General features: G+C 51.0%; 1 protein-coding gene across 2 annotated transcripts in view; it reads left to right on the top strand.

Annotated features, from left to right (window-relative positions):
• Positions 1 to 7,262: 7,262 nt before the first annotated feature.
• The window catches only part of FAIM2 (Fas apoptotic inhibitory molecule 2), a 51,021-nt gene continuing 42,711 nt past the window's right edge, over positions 7,263 to 15,572 (top strand). Inside the window, exons 1-2 of one of the 2 annotated variants that reach the window (XM_073318640.1) lie at positions 7,263 to 7,546; positions 11,153 to 11,342. In XM_073318640.1, coding sequence (XP_073174741.1) covers positions 7,532 to 7,546; positions 11,153 to 11,342 — 205 coding nt within the window. In that variant the 5' untranslated portion in view covers positions 7,263 to 7,531. The remainder of the gene's footprint in view (positions 7,547 to 11,152; positions 11,343 to 15,572) is intronic. The other variant, XM_073318638.1, reaches the window with a different exon arrangement.

Below are 15,572 nucleotides of genomic sequence, written 5' to 3' on the forward strand. Positions count from 1 at the left end.
TGGGGGGAGGGTCTCAGAGCTGGAGCCCGAATGTCTACATTGCTCTTTTCAGCTGCATAGCCTGACCCCTGTGAACATGAGTCAGCCGACCTGGGTTCAGAGGGTTTTTTATCCCGGTGTAGGCATACCCTTAGGCCTTAGGCACTTTGTAAACACATAAGTGCTTTTGACAGGCCCAGCCTCAGATGCCTATAGCTAGGTCTGCTTTTTGGATATGCTGAGCACCTAGAACTCCAGCTGAAATCAACGAGAACTGCCAGCGTGCATCACCTCTGAAAACAAGGCCACTTATCTAGGTGACAAAATATGGGATTTGGGTGCTTCAGATGGTCACAAATAAAAATATTGACTATAATTATCAATGGCTACATTTCAGTACATCGAACCAAATTCTGCTCTCAGTTAATCTGCTGTAAATCTAGAACAATGCCTATGCCCACAGATTGAATAGTGTGTGCAGTTCTGGTAACCACATCTCAAAAAAGATATGTTAGAATTGGAAAAGGCAACAGAGAAGGGAAGCAAAAGTGGATGGGAACCTGGGAGGCAGTGACCATGAGATGGTCGAGTTCAGGATCCCAAGGAAGAAAGGAGAGCAGCAGAATAGGGACCCTGGACTTCAGAAAAGCAGACTTTGACTCCCTCAGGGAACTGATGGGCAGGATCCCCTGGGAGAATAACATGAGTGGGAAAGGAGTCCAGGAGAGCTGGCTGTAAAGAATCCTTATTGAGGTTACAGGAACAAACCATTCCCCTCTATTTGGCATTAGTGAGGCCTCATCTGGAGTACTGTGTCCAGTTTTGGGCCCCACACTACAAGAAGGATGTGGAAAAATTGGAAAGAGTCCAGTGGAGGGCAACAAAAATTATTAGGGAGCTGGAGCACATGACTTATGAGGAGAGGCTGAGGGAACTGGGATTGTTTAGTCTGTGGAAAGAAGAATGAGGGGGGATTTGATAGCTGCTTTCAACTACCTGAAAGGGAGTTCCAAAGAGGATGGATCTAGACTGTTCTCAGTTTTAGCAGATGAGAGAACGAGGAGTAATGGTCTCAAGTTGCAGTGGGCCAGTCATGCAGACTTCCTATATGACCGTGGGCCAGTCATGTGATCTTTCAGCTCCTTCTCTATAAATTAGGTATAATAATGATCCTTCCTGCTCCCTGTCTGGAATGAAAGCTCTTCTGTCTTAGGGCCTGTCTACACAGAAAAGAAAAAGCTGCATCTCGCCTATGCCAGCTGGCTCGGGGGCGCAGGGCTTGGGCTGCAGAGCTGTTTCATGGCAATGTACACTTCCGGGCTCGGGCTGGAGCCCAAGCTCTAGGACCCTTCCACGTTGCAGCCTGAGCCCAGGTGTCTACCCAGCAGTCAAACAGCCCTGCTACCTAAGGCAGCTGGCACAGGCTGGCCATGGGTATCTACTTGCTGTGTAGACCTACGCCGGGGTACTAACACGACCCCACAACCACAGTAGCTGAGCACCTCACAGTCTTTAATGTGTTCATTCTCACCACACCCCTTTAAGATGGGGCAGTGCTTTTAGCCTCATTTTACAGATGGGAAACGGAGGCGCACAGTGACCGGGCAGAGGGCATGCGGGAAATCTGCGACAGCTCAGGGAATTCAACCTGCGGTGCCCAAGTCCCAGGCTAGCATGCTAACTACTGCCTCATCCTTCCTCTTTCTGGGGCAGTGGCTGGTTGCCTCTTGCTGGGCATTTGTAATGGACCTCAGCAACAGGCAAACGTCTTACAAATACCTGACGGTGCCCGAAACTCCTTTTGCCATTTCAGAGACTTACCTGGGGGAGGGGATGCTTTGTTTTTGGTTTGTTTTGCTTCCGAACCTAAGGCTGGCTGAGGTCTGCCACCTGTTGAGCCTAATCCCTTTAAAATCCCTTGACAAGCAGGCGGGGCTCCTTCAGAGAGGACAGGGATTTAAAAAGCCAGTTTGTAAGTGACCAGAGAAGCTAGCGATCAGGGGAGATTAAGAGAGAGCATGTGAGAGCCAGATCCACCCCCTGCCCACTCTCCAATCCCCCCACAAACCACACACAGGAACAAGCAAACAAACAGACCCCATCAAGAGTAAAAATAATACAGGCAGAAGTCCAGCAGCAGAGTGGAGGCATAAACTGTCCAGTTTATTGCCCTGAAAGCAGCATGTATGATGAGTCCCTGCCCTGTGGGCAGGTGGCGTATGTATGACTTCAGTGCAAGCACTTCATGGACCTCAGAGACAGTGTTTGGGGGTCTCGAGATCAGAGAGGCTGACCTGGAGGAGCTAAGGGAAGTGGAGGGGTTTATAGATGAGACTTTCCTGGACACAGCAGAGGGCTCCCACTCCCAGTCTGACAGCGAGGAGAATGAAAGTGTTGGGGAAGGAGAACATCCAGCGGGAGCAGAGGGAGGCGATCCCACAGCTGATGGTACGGTACCCTTCCAGATGATGTCAGGGTATCCTCTCGTACTGAGGTTACCTCTCCCGGGGAAGGGACCCCTGTTATGGGGAAGAGACAGGTCATAGTCCTGGGGGATTTGATTATTAGAAATATAAATAGTTGGGTTTGTGATGACTGGGAGAACCTCATGGTGAATTTCCTGCCCCCTCTTGAGACAGCTAGACAGACTTAGGTGCCACGCCGGGGAGGAACTGGTGATTGTGGTACACGTACATACCAGTGACATAGGGAAAGGGAGGCAGGAGATCCTGGATACCAATGTAGGCTGACAGGTAAGCGATTAAAGTCCAGGACCTCCATGGTAGCATTTTCCGAAATGCTTCTAGTTTCACATGCAGGGCCAGCTAGACAAGCAGGGTCTCCAAAGCGTGGATGAGACGACGGTGTTGGGAGGAGAGATTTCGTTTTCTTAGGAACTGGGGAATCTATTGGGAAAGGAGAAGCCTATGCAGGAAAGACGGACTCCACCTAAACCAAAATGGAACCAGACGGCTGGCATGGAAAATTAAAAAGGTCAGAGAGGCGGAGGACAGCCCACAGGTGCGGAGGAGCACAGTCTGGGTAGACCCATCCCTCAGGGGAGGATTTATTAAAGATTTATCTAGATCAGTGGCTCTTAAACTTTTTTACTGGTGACCCCTTTCACATGGCAAGCCTCTGAGTGCAACCCCCTCTTGTAAATTAAAAACACTTTTTTATATATTTAACACCATTATAAATGCAAAGTGAGATTTGGGGTGGAGATTGACGGCTCATGACTCCCTGAGGGGTCCTGACCCCCAGTTTGAGAACCCCTGCTCTGGATCCTAGGAAAGAAGAGAGGATAGACGTTGATAAAGTACAGGTAGGAACTGAAGGAAAACCATCAAACAAAAGCCAGTCCCATTGCAATTAAACAGCCCCTTCGCCCAAACCCTGCGAACCCAAGTCAGCTGGCACGGGCCTGCCGCGGGTTTTTAATGGCAGTGTAGACATACCCTGCGTTTCTCTCTGAAATGCTGGATTGTGCTGGCTCCTCCCCCTGGTCAGAACAGAACCGATCCCAAGGTAAGCATCCGAAAGCATCATCTGATTTATTCCCGTTCAGCTGGGGCTGGAGAGAGAATCCGAACTTCCCCAGCTCCTGGGAGAAAGTCCTTGAGGAACTTGCAGTTATGGTCTTTTCATTGATGCTGAGTGACCCTGACAGGCTGTCACAGCACTTGTGATAACTCAATCTCTTTCCAGTTGAATGATGCGGGACACATCTGTACAGATGCCAGCTGTATACGGCTCAGCTGCATTCTTCCCTTACCAGCTGACGGTGTCTTTTTTGTGTGTGGCCCTTTCATTAAGCCACCCCTTTTCAGTGATTGAAACCGATGCAGGCTTCACCCCCTCCATGCCGACAGCCTGTTATTATCATGACCATCATTCACATTATTTAGATGGAGCCTGAAATGCGCCGGACTTTTTTCGGTGCAAACAGAACAGACATGACTTCATGCCTGCCCAGAAAAGTTTGTGATCTAATTTTAAACACGATGAAAGAAGGTAATGCGACCAACAATAGCTGGGTGGGTGGGAAGAATTGAGAAAGGACAAGGGTTATGCCAGTGTTCCCTCTAATTTTTTACATACATGTGTGGAGTGAATTTTGTTATGTGCACCAATATGGAGGTGATGTGTGGCGGGGATGGGGCCGAGGGGTTTGGGTGTGGGAGGGGACTCAGGGTTGGAGTGCAGGGGATGAGGGCTCTGGCTGGGGGTGCGGGATCTGGGGTGGGGCCAGGGATGAGGGGTGTGGGAGAGGGCTCAGGCAGAGGGTTGGGTTGTGGGGGGTGGTGAGGGCTCTGGCTGGGGGTATGGGTTCTGGGGTGGGGCTAGGGATGAGGGGTTCAAGGTACGGGAGGGGGCTGAGGCAGAGGGTTGGGTTGTGAGGGGTGGTGAGGGCTCTGGCTGGGGGTGCGGGCTCTGGAGTGGGGCTGGGGATGAGGGGTTTGGGGTGCAGGCTGCCCTGGGGCTGTGGCGGGGAGAAAGGACTCCCCCTGTCTTCTCTTGCTGCAGCAGCTTGGGGCCGGTGGAGAGGCGCCTCGCTCTGGTGGGGCTGGGCTAGGCCGGGGGAGGGGCACCTCTCCCCACCTGCGTGGCCCTTGATAGCCAGCCGTGCGCTCGCACAGCTTAGAGGGAACTTAGGTTATGGCAATAGATTGTGTGGTTATAGGATGGCTTGATTTGATCTATAGGGACACTTTTGTCCCTGTGCTGGCCCCTGTCCTGGGACATCTGGGAGCAAATTCAGCCCCTAGCACAAGTCTCCTGCCAATTGTGCCTGGTTTCAGAAGGAGCCCAGACTTGTAAGAACGCCCTTGCCACTCTCGGCTCCAGCAGACCAGCCATGCTCTCCTTGTAGAAGATCTCTTGTGCTGGGGAAGGGTCGAACACCTGCCCTCTGGGCCCAATGCAGGGTGTGATGTTTCTTTCACGTTGGTTTTGCTGCAGAGTGACTGCAATGACTTCACAGAATCACAGAACTGGAAGGGACCTCGAGAGGTCGTCTCGTCCAGTCCCCTGCACTCATGGAAATGAACTTCCACCAGATTTACTCCCGTGGACGGGAGGGGAGAATCTACAAAATTGATCGTAGACTTAAGCTGTTCGAGGCAAGCACTGTTTCTTCGTTTTGTGTTTGTACAGAACCGAGCACCATGGGGTCCTGATCTACAACTAGAGCTGTTGCTGTAAAACCGACAGACCCCAGTCGTCGGCAGGCAGGATTGAATCCGGGGTCTCCGGAGCTAAATGCGTGAGCCTCTACTGCATCCACTGAAAGCCACATGGCCCTTAGCTGCAGGCGTAGGACAGACTCATTAATCTCTCAGTGGTCTTGGTGCCACTAGACGGGACAGAACACCACACCCAAGTGGTGTGTGGGTTACACTACAGTGCTATTGCAATACAAATAAATACGAACACTATTCCATTACTGCCAGTAATATGCCAATCCCCACCCACAGCCCAGTCCTTGGAGACACCCAGAAGATGCATAGTATTGATCATAGGGATATACTTGAACTGTCCTGTGAAGCAACATGTTGGCCCTCATTTCCTCACCAGCTTGCACCCTGCAAAGCCGCTCACCCTAGGGCAGTGTACTGAAATGCCCCCAGATCAGAAGGGGAGCTTTTTCAGACCCATGTTGCACAAATGACCACACAAGGTGCACAGCTAGGGAAGAGAAGGCTCATTAAGATAATTAAGTAACACTCCCAGTAGTGCCTCTTTCTTTGTTTCCACTGCTTATAGGATGAAATTTGCGAAGATGCCTAAGGGAGTAAAATCCCACCCTTACATTTTCTGGTTACAGTTTATCTTAAAGTTCCCGTGACAAGGGTGAAAGTGCTGCAGAGTGGAAAGGGTTAACCCTGCAGCTAGTCAGCATTCTTCTCTTGAAACTTGTTGACAGAAAATTGGGTTTTCGGCTCAGTGTAATTTTCAGGGAAAATGTCTGCTTTTCTTGAACACGTCGGATTTTTTTGTTAGGAAAATGAAAGCCGAAGATTTCAGCTGGCAACTGATTTTTGGGATGGTGTCGGCTCAGAATGGTAATTTGGGTGTTTGGGTTATTCGATGAAAGGGTTGGAGTTACCCCAGGGCAGCGACATAGCATAGGGCCACTGTAGACCACCGTATGCTGATCACGTGATGCTTACCTCTTCTGTTCATTCCCTCTGGGGCAGACAGGATACTGGGCTAGATGGACCTTTGGTCTGACCCGGTCTGGCCGTTCTTATCTTATGTTATGCTGCCCCTGCTGTACAGCCTTCAGCACTGAGGTCTTGTTGGGGTGGAGTGTGATGGGTGAAGCTTTGGTCTCACCCTGAACATTCCAGCTGTCCAGTTGAATTCATCTGTGTAGCTGAATTCATCTGTCTTCATTCAAACTCTGTTGTTTCTAATTTCCCTCCAGATGATCGATCATGTTAATAACAATCGCTCCTAACGCAGCAGGCCACAGAGCTGGGGCCCCTGAATGTGGGGCTCCGACCCTGGCTTGTGAAGTCCCCGCTGAATCCCTCCTTGCGTTACAGGGGTGGGGCTGAGTTGGGTCTGGGAGTGGGGGCTCCATCCATTGAGCTGTGGGGTCCATGACCCCCTGCCTGTGTCACAGAGCTGGGTCTGAGTTGGGGGGTCTGTGTGGGGGTTGCACCCCGTTGCGGTGAAGTTCCTGATTCCCTCCCTATGCCATAGACCCGGGTTTGAACTGGGTGCGTGAGTGGGGGCCATGAGGTTCATGATCCCCTCCCTGCGTCACAGAGCCGGGGCTGGGATGACACTGGAAGTGAGCCGCACCAGGGCGCATTTCACTCCTCAGTCTCACATTATAGAGCTTGTCTCTGGCCTTCCTTTGAGCCCGGAGCAGCTCAGGGGCAAAGCAGAGCCTTTCACTCCAAAGCCGTCCGTCCCTCTGCCAACAGGGCAGATGGAGACGGCATGTGCGACTGGCAGGGCCGCTGGTTTTGGCTGGACGTATTCCTGGGGAGGTTTCATCACATGACATAATCCTTCATTAAAGATTAATCTTTAATGCCTAGAGATGCCAGGACAATCCTGGAGGGCTGGTCACCCTAGCGACGGTGTTGCAGTGCCTTGGGGAATTACTCCCCCCCCCTCCTCCCCGGGCTGCGATTGGCTCTGATGTGATGTAGCAGAGAAAGAGATGCTGCAGGAAGAGCATCCCTTCTGCATCCTTCCACTCCCCCCCCCCTCCCAGCTCCATCCTGGCACTTGCTGGGTGGATTTTGTCCTGGCACGTGATTGCATCCTCCCCCCTTTTTGCCTGGCTTCCTTCCCCCGTCCTGTGGAGTGGAAATGGTACAGTCCTTTCTCCAGCAGACTGGTAGCTCGGTGGATGTTGCTGGAACGTAAGAGCATCAGCACAGGCTGGCTTGACTGCAGCGAGCAAACCTATCACCAGGCGGGCACAAGAGAGGCAAGAGGCGTTCTCTCTCTGCTGCTCCTAGAGCTCTGCACAAGGGTTGGTGCCCAACTGTCGGTGTCCCAAGCAGGAGAGCATCATCCGTGAGGCACGATGACCCAAGGGAAGGTAGGTCGGGACCCAAACACCAGGCTAACCTTTCTACCCCCAAACTTTGCAAAGGGGGAATGGGACTCTTTCGGCCCAGGGAATAAAAATCGTAGCGTTGAGATGGAGCCGAGACCTGGGCGTCCTTGCACTGCCCTGCTGCATCGTGCATGAGTCGGGGGCCTATAACAGAAGGGATCCGGCAGGGAAATGGAATGGAGGGTTATATCACTGGGAGGTTATAGGGTGAGTGTCCCGATACAGTCTGTATTTGTGCATAGCCCCATGGTATCCTGCCCGTGCCAAGTTGAGATCCATCCTGGCGCTTTGTGAAGGTTATTTTTTCTGTACCACCAGCAGATTGGCTAAAAAGGAGAAGGTATAACCCCTCGTCCCCTGGCATGTAATTAATGGAATGGGGGTGGGGGGAAGGGGGTTGTGCTTTCCCACCCTCCCACCCACCCACCCCTTCGTCGAGAAATCAGTTGCCATGGCAATGCAGCATCCTCTGGTTACCACATATATATATATATATAATCTTGGATACTTCTGGGCTGCAGGATTCTCTCTGGCTGAGTTTTAGTTCTGAGCCCACACGGACATGATGTGCTGTCACTGTATGTACCAGATCAGTGGCTGCCTAGATGTAGATGGTGGCCAGCTACCCCGCTGTCTGTGCTGCAGCCCCATATGAGCTGGTTACATAACCCCCGGCCGATATGTATCCAGAGGTTACATAACCAGCAAGAGGTCTGTCCTGGGACAGCGAGATATGTTTTCTTTCTGGGTCACTATGGCAAGGATGCTCCTTGATTGGCAGGGGGAGAGTCAGAGCCAGTATTCTGCATGTGGTCGGTACATGCTCTCTCTGATGGGATGCAGTGGGAGTCTGAATACAGGAGAGGGTAGATGCTGGGGTGGGTACCAGCTCCTTAGACAAGAAATCATTGCATGAAAAGACCATTTTGCAAGGACTCTGTTCCTCTTCCTCACCTTCCGTGGGCTTTTCCCCCATTTGAATGAGGTCATCTCATCCTGGCTCATGTGGCGTTGATGCAATGTCTGCCATTGGTTGATGAGGGACAGTTGTCATCTCTGATCGGTTTATACTGGTTTTGCCAGCTGGCGATTGGTTCTTGTTGTGCTGTGACGGATTTATAGTGGCTTTTTCTAGCCAATGATTGGCATTGTTTGAGTTCACCTGTCCCGTCATTGGTGCGGTCTGAGTTGAGATTGCCAGTGACTGGTGCACGTTGAGATGACACAACCAGTGATTAGTTGATATTGGGTTTATCTAGTTGTTGGCTGGTGCATATGGAGCAAGCTTAGCCTGCGATTGGTGCGTAGTGAGCTGGTGTAGTCTTTGAGTGGTGTTTGTGGATACAAAGCAAACTGTGGGGCTGGCATGTAATGGGCTGGTACCATCTGTAGCTGCTTTGCCCTGTATTGTGCTCATTGTCTCTCTCTATACAGGTACATATCCTCTCTATGTGGGTACATTTTTGGCTCTTTTATAATTTTGGGATTGTTTATGAGCCCAAGCCTTCTTCCCTTAAAGTCAATGACAAGCTATCGTTGATTTCAATTATCCTATTCAAGGATATTATTTCAGTAACTAGGATGGCGAAAGATTTCTTTTAAAAATAATAGCAATCATACTCATCATAATACCTACTTATATAGCACTTTTCAATCCCAGATTTCAGAAGGCTTTGTGAACTCGGTGAGTACCATTATCCCCGTTTACAGATGGGGAAACTCAAGCACACAAGAGGGGATGTGACTTGCCCAAGGTCACCCAGCAGGTCAGAGCTAAAAATAGACCCGCGTTCTCCTGGGTTCCAGCCCAGTGCTCTGTCTGCTAGGCTAGAATGCTTCCTATGCTGGGCCACGTCAGGGGTGGTGCAGGAATATTTAATCCTGACCCAGCACAGAAGTTATGGGCTTGATGCAGGAATTACTAGGTGCAATTCTCTAGCCCAGGCAATGCGGGAGGTCAGAACGGATGAACATAATGGTTCTCTCTGGCCTTCAAATCTATTATTTAAATGGTAGTTTCAAAGAAACTGCTGATGAAAGTGGATCTGCTTTATGTCCAATTGTATGGGCCCCATTTGAGAACAGAAACAGAAAGTTCCTGGAGTGCTGGCTTAGAGACTGATGACAGTGGACAAAAAACACCTCAGGGCTGATCTACAAATATATTTAAGGTGCCTAACTCCCATTGAAAGTCACTTTTGAAAATCCCACAAGGCAGCTATCTGCATCTTTAGGTGTCTAAATGCCTTTGTCAAGTCTGGCCCTAGGTGACTTTCAATAGGACGTAGGTTCCTAAATTACTGAGATGTTTCTGAAAATTTTACTCAGTGTAAAGTATGGAGGCCAGAATTTTCAAAACTGTCAAGTAGAGCTGGTTGATTTTTTCTTGTCTAAACCTTTTCCTTGTGGAGGGGAGGGAGGATATTTTTTTTTTTTGCCCAAATGAAATTTTTCATGGGTAAAATGTTTGGGTTTTAGTAAAAAAAAAAAAAAAAGGGGGGGTCGTGGTGATGGGAATGGTGGTTTCTTTTTCTTTGTCGAAAAAGTGAACTTTTTTGTAGGAAATGCAGGGGAAAAAATCAATTAAAAAAAATGTCCCGTGGTCATTAATTCACATTTGGCATCCAGCGCTAGTGCCTAGTGATTTTAGGTGCCCACCATGAGATGCCCTAAGGCAGTGAGACTCAGACTGAGGCTTGGGAGCCGCAAGTGGCTCTTTAATGTGTCTCCTGCGGCTCTTTCCAGCACATGATATTAAAATACTGTGTGATTTAATTATTAACCAATCTAAGTTATTAACCAATCAGGATGCTTTTACTATGTTATTAACCAATTGTAGTTGATAAAATAATAATACGTGGTCAGTCATTTAGCTGTGAGAATAATAAATATATATAGTCTATGAAGCAATCAATTCACATGACTATGGCTTTTTTGGGTAATGTTGATCGCTAATTTGGCTCCTGAACCCCCGAGGCCTGATTATCACTGCTCTAAGGGTTCTGATGGACAGAAGACTCTCCCTCAGTCATTTCCACTGGCTGTGCCTCCTCTCACGCTCCGTTGCTTATAATTTATTATCCTCTGTCTCCTCCCCAACTGATTTATGGTTTTTTCCTCTCCTCCTTTCCTCTCTTTCTATCCCTGGTTTGCCCTTTCTTCCCTCCATTTCTCTTCTCCCGCTCCCCTCTTCTCTCCTTATATGTCCCTCGTTGGCCCTCTCTTCTCCTCCATTTTGGCCTCTCCCACTCCATATCTGTCCCTTATTGGCTCTCTCTCCTCCTCCATTTTGACCTCCTTCCACCTTCTCTTGGGATGGGGCCTGGCGTGAGGTTCTGTTCACCCTCCACTTTCCAACCCTGAATGTTACTGAGTGTACCGGACTGAATTCACCCAAAGGCAAGATCCAAAGCCCATTGAAGTCGATGGGTGTATTTCCAATGACGTTGATGAGCTTTGGATTAGGCCCAAACCACAGATGAGTTGCCATCTGTGATGTGTCAGCTGATGGTTCCAGCTGTGAGGTTGTTCTTATTCCCTGTCATTCTGTTGTGGCTATTTTAATCCTGATTTCTCTTTGCCACGCAGCTCTCTGTGAATAACAAGCCTCCTAACTCCGAGGGACAGCAGGGACAGGGAGAAAAGAAGGACAATGCAACCGCCCCCTCGGCACCTCCGACGTACGAGGAAGCAACTTCAGGGGAAAGGATGAAAACGGAGGCATTCTCCCCTCCACCGTCTGTGCCCCTCCACCCCAGCTGGGCTTATGTGGATCCCAGTGAGTACTCGCTTGCCCTGCATTGCTGTGAAATTCACTCTGCCAGTTTATTGTCCCTGTTTTACTGATGAGTGAAGCTGAGGTGCAAAGACTTGGCCAAGATCACAGAGCAAGTCAGTGGCAGAGCCAGAAATAGAATCTGGGAGTCCTGAACCCCAGGCCTCTGCTCGAATCAGTAGACTCCACTCCGTCTCGGAGCAGGGGATAGAATCTAAGAGTCCTGACTGCCACTCCCCTGCTCTAACCACTAGACCCTACTGTAGGGGTGGCCAGCCAGTGGCTCCGGAGCCACATGCGGCTCTTTAGCGGTTAATATGCGGCTCCTTGTCTGGGCCCCGACTCCGGGGCTGGAGCTACAAGCGACAAATTTCCAGTGTGCCGGGGGGTGCTCACTGCTCAACCCCTGGCTCTGCCACAGGCCCTGCCCCCACTCCACCCCTTCCCACGCCCTCCCCTGAGCCGGCCGTGCCCTCACTCCTCCCCAGAGCCTCCTGCATGCCACAAAACAGCTGATCGGGAGGCGCTGATCGGCAGGGCTACCGGTGGCGGCTGGGAGTGGGGGTGGGGGCTGCTGCTGACGTGTTACTGTGGCTCTTTGGCAATGTACATTGGTAAATTCTGGCTCTTTCTCAAGCTCAGGTTGGCCACCCCTGCCCTACCCCCCTCTCAGAGTGGGGGACAGAACTGGAGTCCTGACTGTACAGCCCCTGGTAGGGCTGATTTCTTAGTAAGCGAATAGCTGGTTGTGTTATAGTGAATCTTGGGTCTTGTCTTTGGTGGCTGCATCTGACTCCTGGCTTGTTTGGGTTGAATTTCCAGGGGTGTGTGTGTGTGTATGGGGATTATTTCTGTTACATCCTGTAACTGCATCAGTAGGGCTCCGATGAGCGTCCATGGAGACCTCCTGCTGCAGGGAAGCACAGGGCTACTAAGTCGCTGGGCTGTTTATCTGGAGCTCCCTGGTGACACTTGCACCTTGACTGCCTCTGAATCTTTCTCCCTCATCCCCTTCTGCCTCGGTGAACATGTCCGTAACAGAGAGGCGATAAATAACCTGTAATTGCGAGTTACAAGGTTATAAATACACTGGGGGATTGCTTTGATCTATCGACTCCAGACCCATGCAGTTTATGAGCCTGGCAGGATTCCCACGCTGCAGCTGTGTGCCCGGTTGTACGTGCCATCATATGGAGTCCCCCCCACATAGCCTTTCCCTGGCAGCTCCCTTGCTGGCCACCACTTTCCTATTATTCCAGGTCCCTTTCCTCTTTCTCTGATCTCTCTGACCCCAGCCTGGCTGCAAGCTGGGGGATCCTATCCTCGGGCTGTGTGTGTGACGTTGCATTGTGTTGCATTGACAGGTACTGTGTGACGTACGAAGTACCTAGAGGCAAACCTAAAGGCACTGAGCGGCGCACAAAGATGCGGCTTGGTTTATTTTGGCGTGGCAGGCCAAACAGTTCCTGCCCTGCCCTTGAATAGGCAAGAGCACTGGGTTCCCCTTATTAGCAGAGTGGCCAGATCGTGAGGCTCTCACACAGGTTAAATTCTCATTGACTTTGAGTGTTTGCCTTGGTAAGCAGTGAGTTAATGGGCAAAGCAGGGAAAGAAGTGGCAGCATCTGGGAAGCAAGGAGGGAACAGCACGGGCTCCGGCTTGTACTTTCCCCTGAGGGTGCTCAACACCCACTCCGCCCCAGGTCCCACCCCCACTCCACCCCTTCCCCCAGGCCCCCACCCCTGCCCTGCCTCTTCCCACCCCCGCTCCACCCTGGCCCCACCCCACCTCTTCTCCACCTCTTCCTGCCCCCTCCCCCGAGAGAACCCCCTCCCCGCTCCTCCCCCTCCCTCCCAGCACCTCTTGCACATTGCGGAAGAGCTGATCACGGCAGGCAGGAGGCGCTGGGGGGGGGGTGGGGAGTTGATCTGTGGGGCGGCCGGTGGATGGGAGGCGCTGCGGGGGTGGGAGTGAGCTGGTTGCCAGTGGGTGCTGGACCACCCGCGGAGTTGGCGCCTGTGGTGAGCAGGCTTAAATGGCAGGATGGCCTCGTGCAGGGGTGGTAAATTATTTTTTTGTTGAGTTCCAAATTTCTTGGTCAGGGTATAGTCAAGGTCCAGGCTCCAGAGAAAATAATAATAAAAAAAATAACAATAATGATAACAAGTAAATAAAAAGTTTTCCGGGTCTGTTCAAAAGTGTCTGGTGGGCCAGATTTGACCCGCAGTCTGCCTACCCCTGGCCTAGTGTTTAGGGTGTGAGCTAAGGATCTGGGTCAAGTCCCTGCTCTGCAACAGCCTTCCTGGGTGACCTTGAGCAAGTCACTGAGCCTGTCCGTGCCTCAGTTTCCCATCTGTACATTGGAGCTCATATAGCACCCTCTGGAGCGGTGTTGGGAAGATAAATGCATTATAGATGGAGAGGGGGGATTTGATAGCAGCCTTCAACTACCTGAAGGGGCGTTCCAAAGAGGATGCAGCTCGGCTGTTCTCAGTGGTGACAGATGACAGAACAAGGAGCAATGGTCTCAAGTTGCAGTGGGGGAGATCTAGGTTGGATATCAGGAAATACTATTTCACTAGGAGGGTGGTGAAGCACTGGAATGGGTTACCTAGGGAGGTGGTAGAATCTCCTTCCTTAGAGGTTTTTAAGGCCCGGCTTGACAAAGCCCTGGCTGGGATGATTTAGTTGGGGTTGGTCCTGCTTTGAGCAGGGGATTGGGACTAGATGACCTCTTGAGGTCTCTTCCAACCCTAATCTTCTATGATTCTACGAGGCATTCAGATTGCAGGGTAAGAGGAGCTGTATGAGAACCATTGGGAGGTGAGCTTGCAAGCCTGGATGACAGGGCAGGTGGCAGTGAGGGAAAGAAGGAGGAGAGGAGAAGCTCTTTGGGGAGATATGAAGCTGTGGTGCTTGACACTCTTGTGTGATGGCTGTGGCCAACCCAGCAGAGACAGAACAGGGCTAACCAGGTTAGTCTGTATAGCTTGAGCTGGCAGCTGTAACAGACTCATGTCCTCTCTGGCATGGAGGGGGGGGTGGGCGGGCAGAGCCGGCGCTAGGCATAAGCAGACTAAGCAATTGCTGAGGGCCCTGAGCAACTCAAGGGGGGACCCCATCTGCTTTTTTATGTCTTGCGTGTGGGGCCTCCCTCGAGAATATTCCTGCTTAGGGCGCCCAGTGGGTGAGCACTGCCTCTGGAACCGGGGGCAGGGCACACATTGACAAGGGGGTTTAAACCTTTGGAACTCACTGTCACAGGGGGTATCCTTGAGACCGGGATTCTAAAATAATAGACCATTCATAACATGTGCACAACATAAGAGAATTACAAGGGTAACAGCACTTCAGGCCGCAGAGCATATGACAACAGCTGTTCTTGAGGGCTCCCTGTGGACCACATGGTATTGCACAAGAGGCTCCGTGCAAGGTGGTGTTTTTCACCTTCCCATGATGCCATGGGCACTAAGCTCACTGGTGGGAGCTGGGATACAGACTAGACAATTAATTGATCTTTAAATATTCATGGTAAATAGGCCCAGTGGCCTGTGATGGGATGTTAGAGGGGGTGGGATCTGAGTTACTACAGAGAATTCTTTCCTGGGTATCTGGTTGGTGAATCTTGCCCACATGCTCAGGGTTCAGCTGATCGCCATATTTGGGGTCAGGAAGGAATTTTTCTCCAGGGCAGATTGGAAGAGGCCCTGGGGGTTTTTAGCCTTCCTCTGTAGCATGGGGCCCGGGTCACTGGCTGCAGGATTCTCTGCGCCTTGAGGTCTTTAAACCATGATTTGAGGACTTCAATAGCTCAGACATAGGTGAGAGGTTTATTGCAGGAGTGGGTGGGTGAGATTCTGTGGCCTGTGTTGCGCAGGAGGTCAGACTAGACGTTCATAATGGTCCCTTCTCACCTTAATATCTATGAATCTAGATGGTTGACTGGGTTTGGCAAATCCAATCCCTGAGCTTGCTGTGAGTGACATTGGAGGTGGATTGTGTAGCATAGGCTGGTGCTAAGATGTGGTACGTTGGATTATGGAGGGCTGAGTTGAATTTACCCGCACCCTGGGTCTGAGGCCGAGAACAGAAGAGTTACTGGACTTCCAGCAGCGAGGACTGCAGGCTGAGGCATTTGGGAGACAGGGACTCAGGATCCTGGGTTCTATTTCTGGCTATGCCAAATGTTCCCCGTGTGACTTTGAGCAAGATATTTAGGCACCTACGCCCCTC

Source organism: Lepidochelys kempii, chromosome 20 (genome assembly GCF_965140265.1).
Source record: "Lepidochelys kempii isolate rLepKem1 chromosome 20, rLepKem1.hap2, whole genome shotgun sequence".
In the NCBI taxonomy this organism is placed as follows: Eukaryota; Metazoa; Chordata; order Testudines; family Cheloniidae; genus Lepidochelys; species Lepidochelys kempii.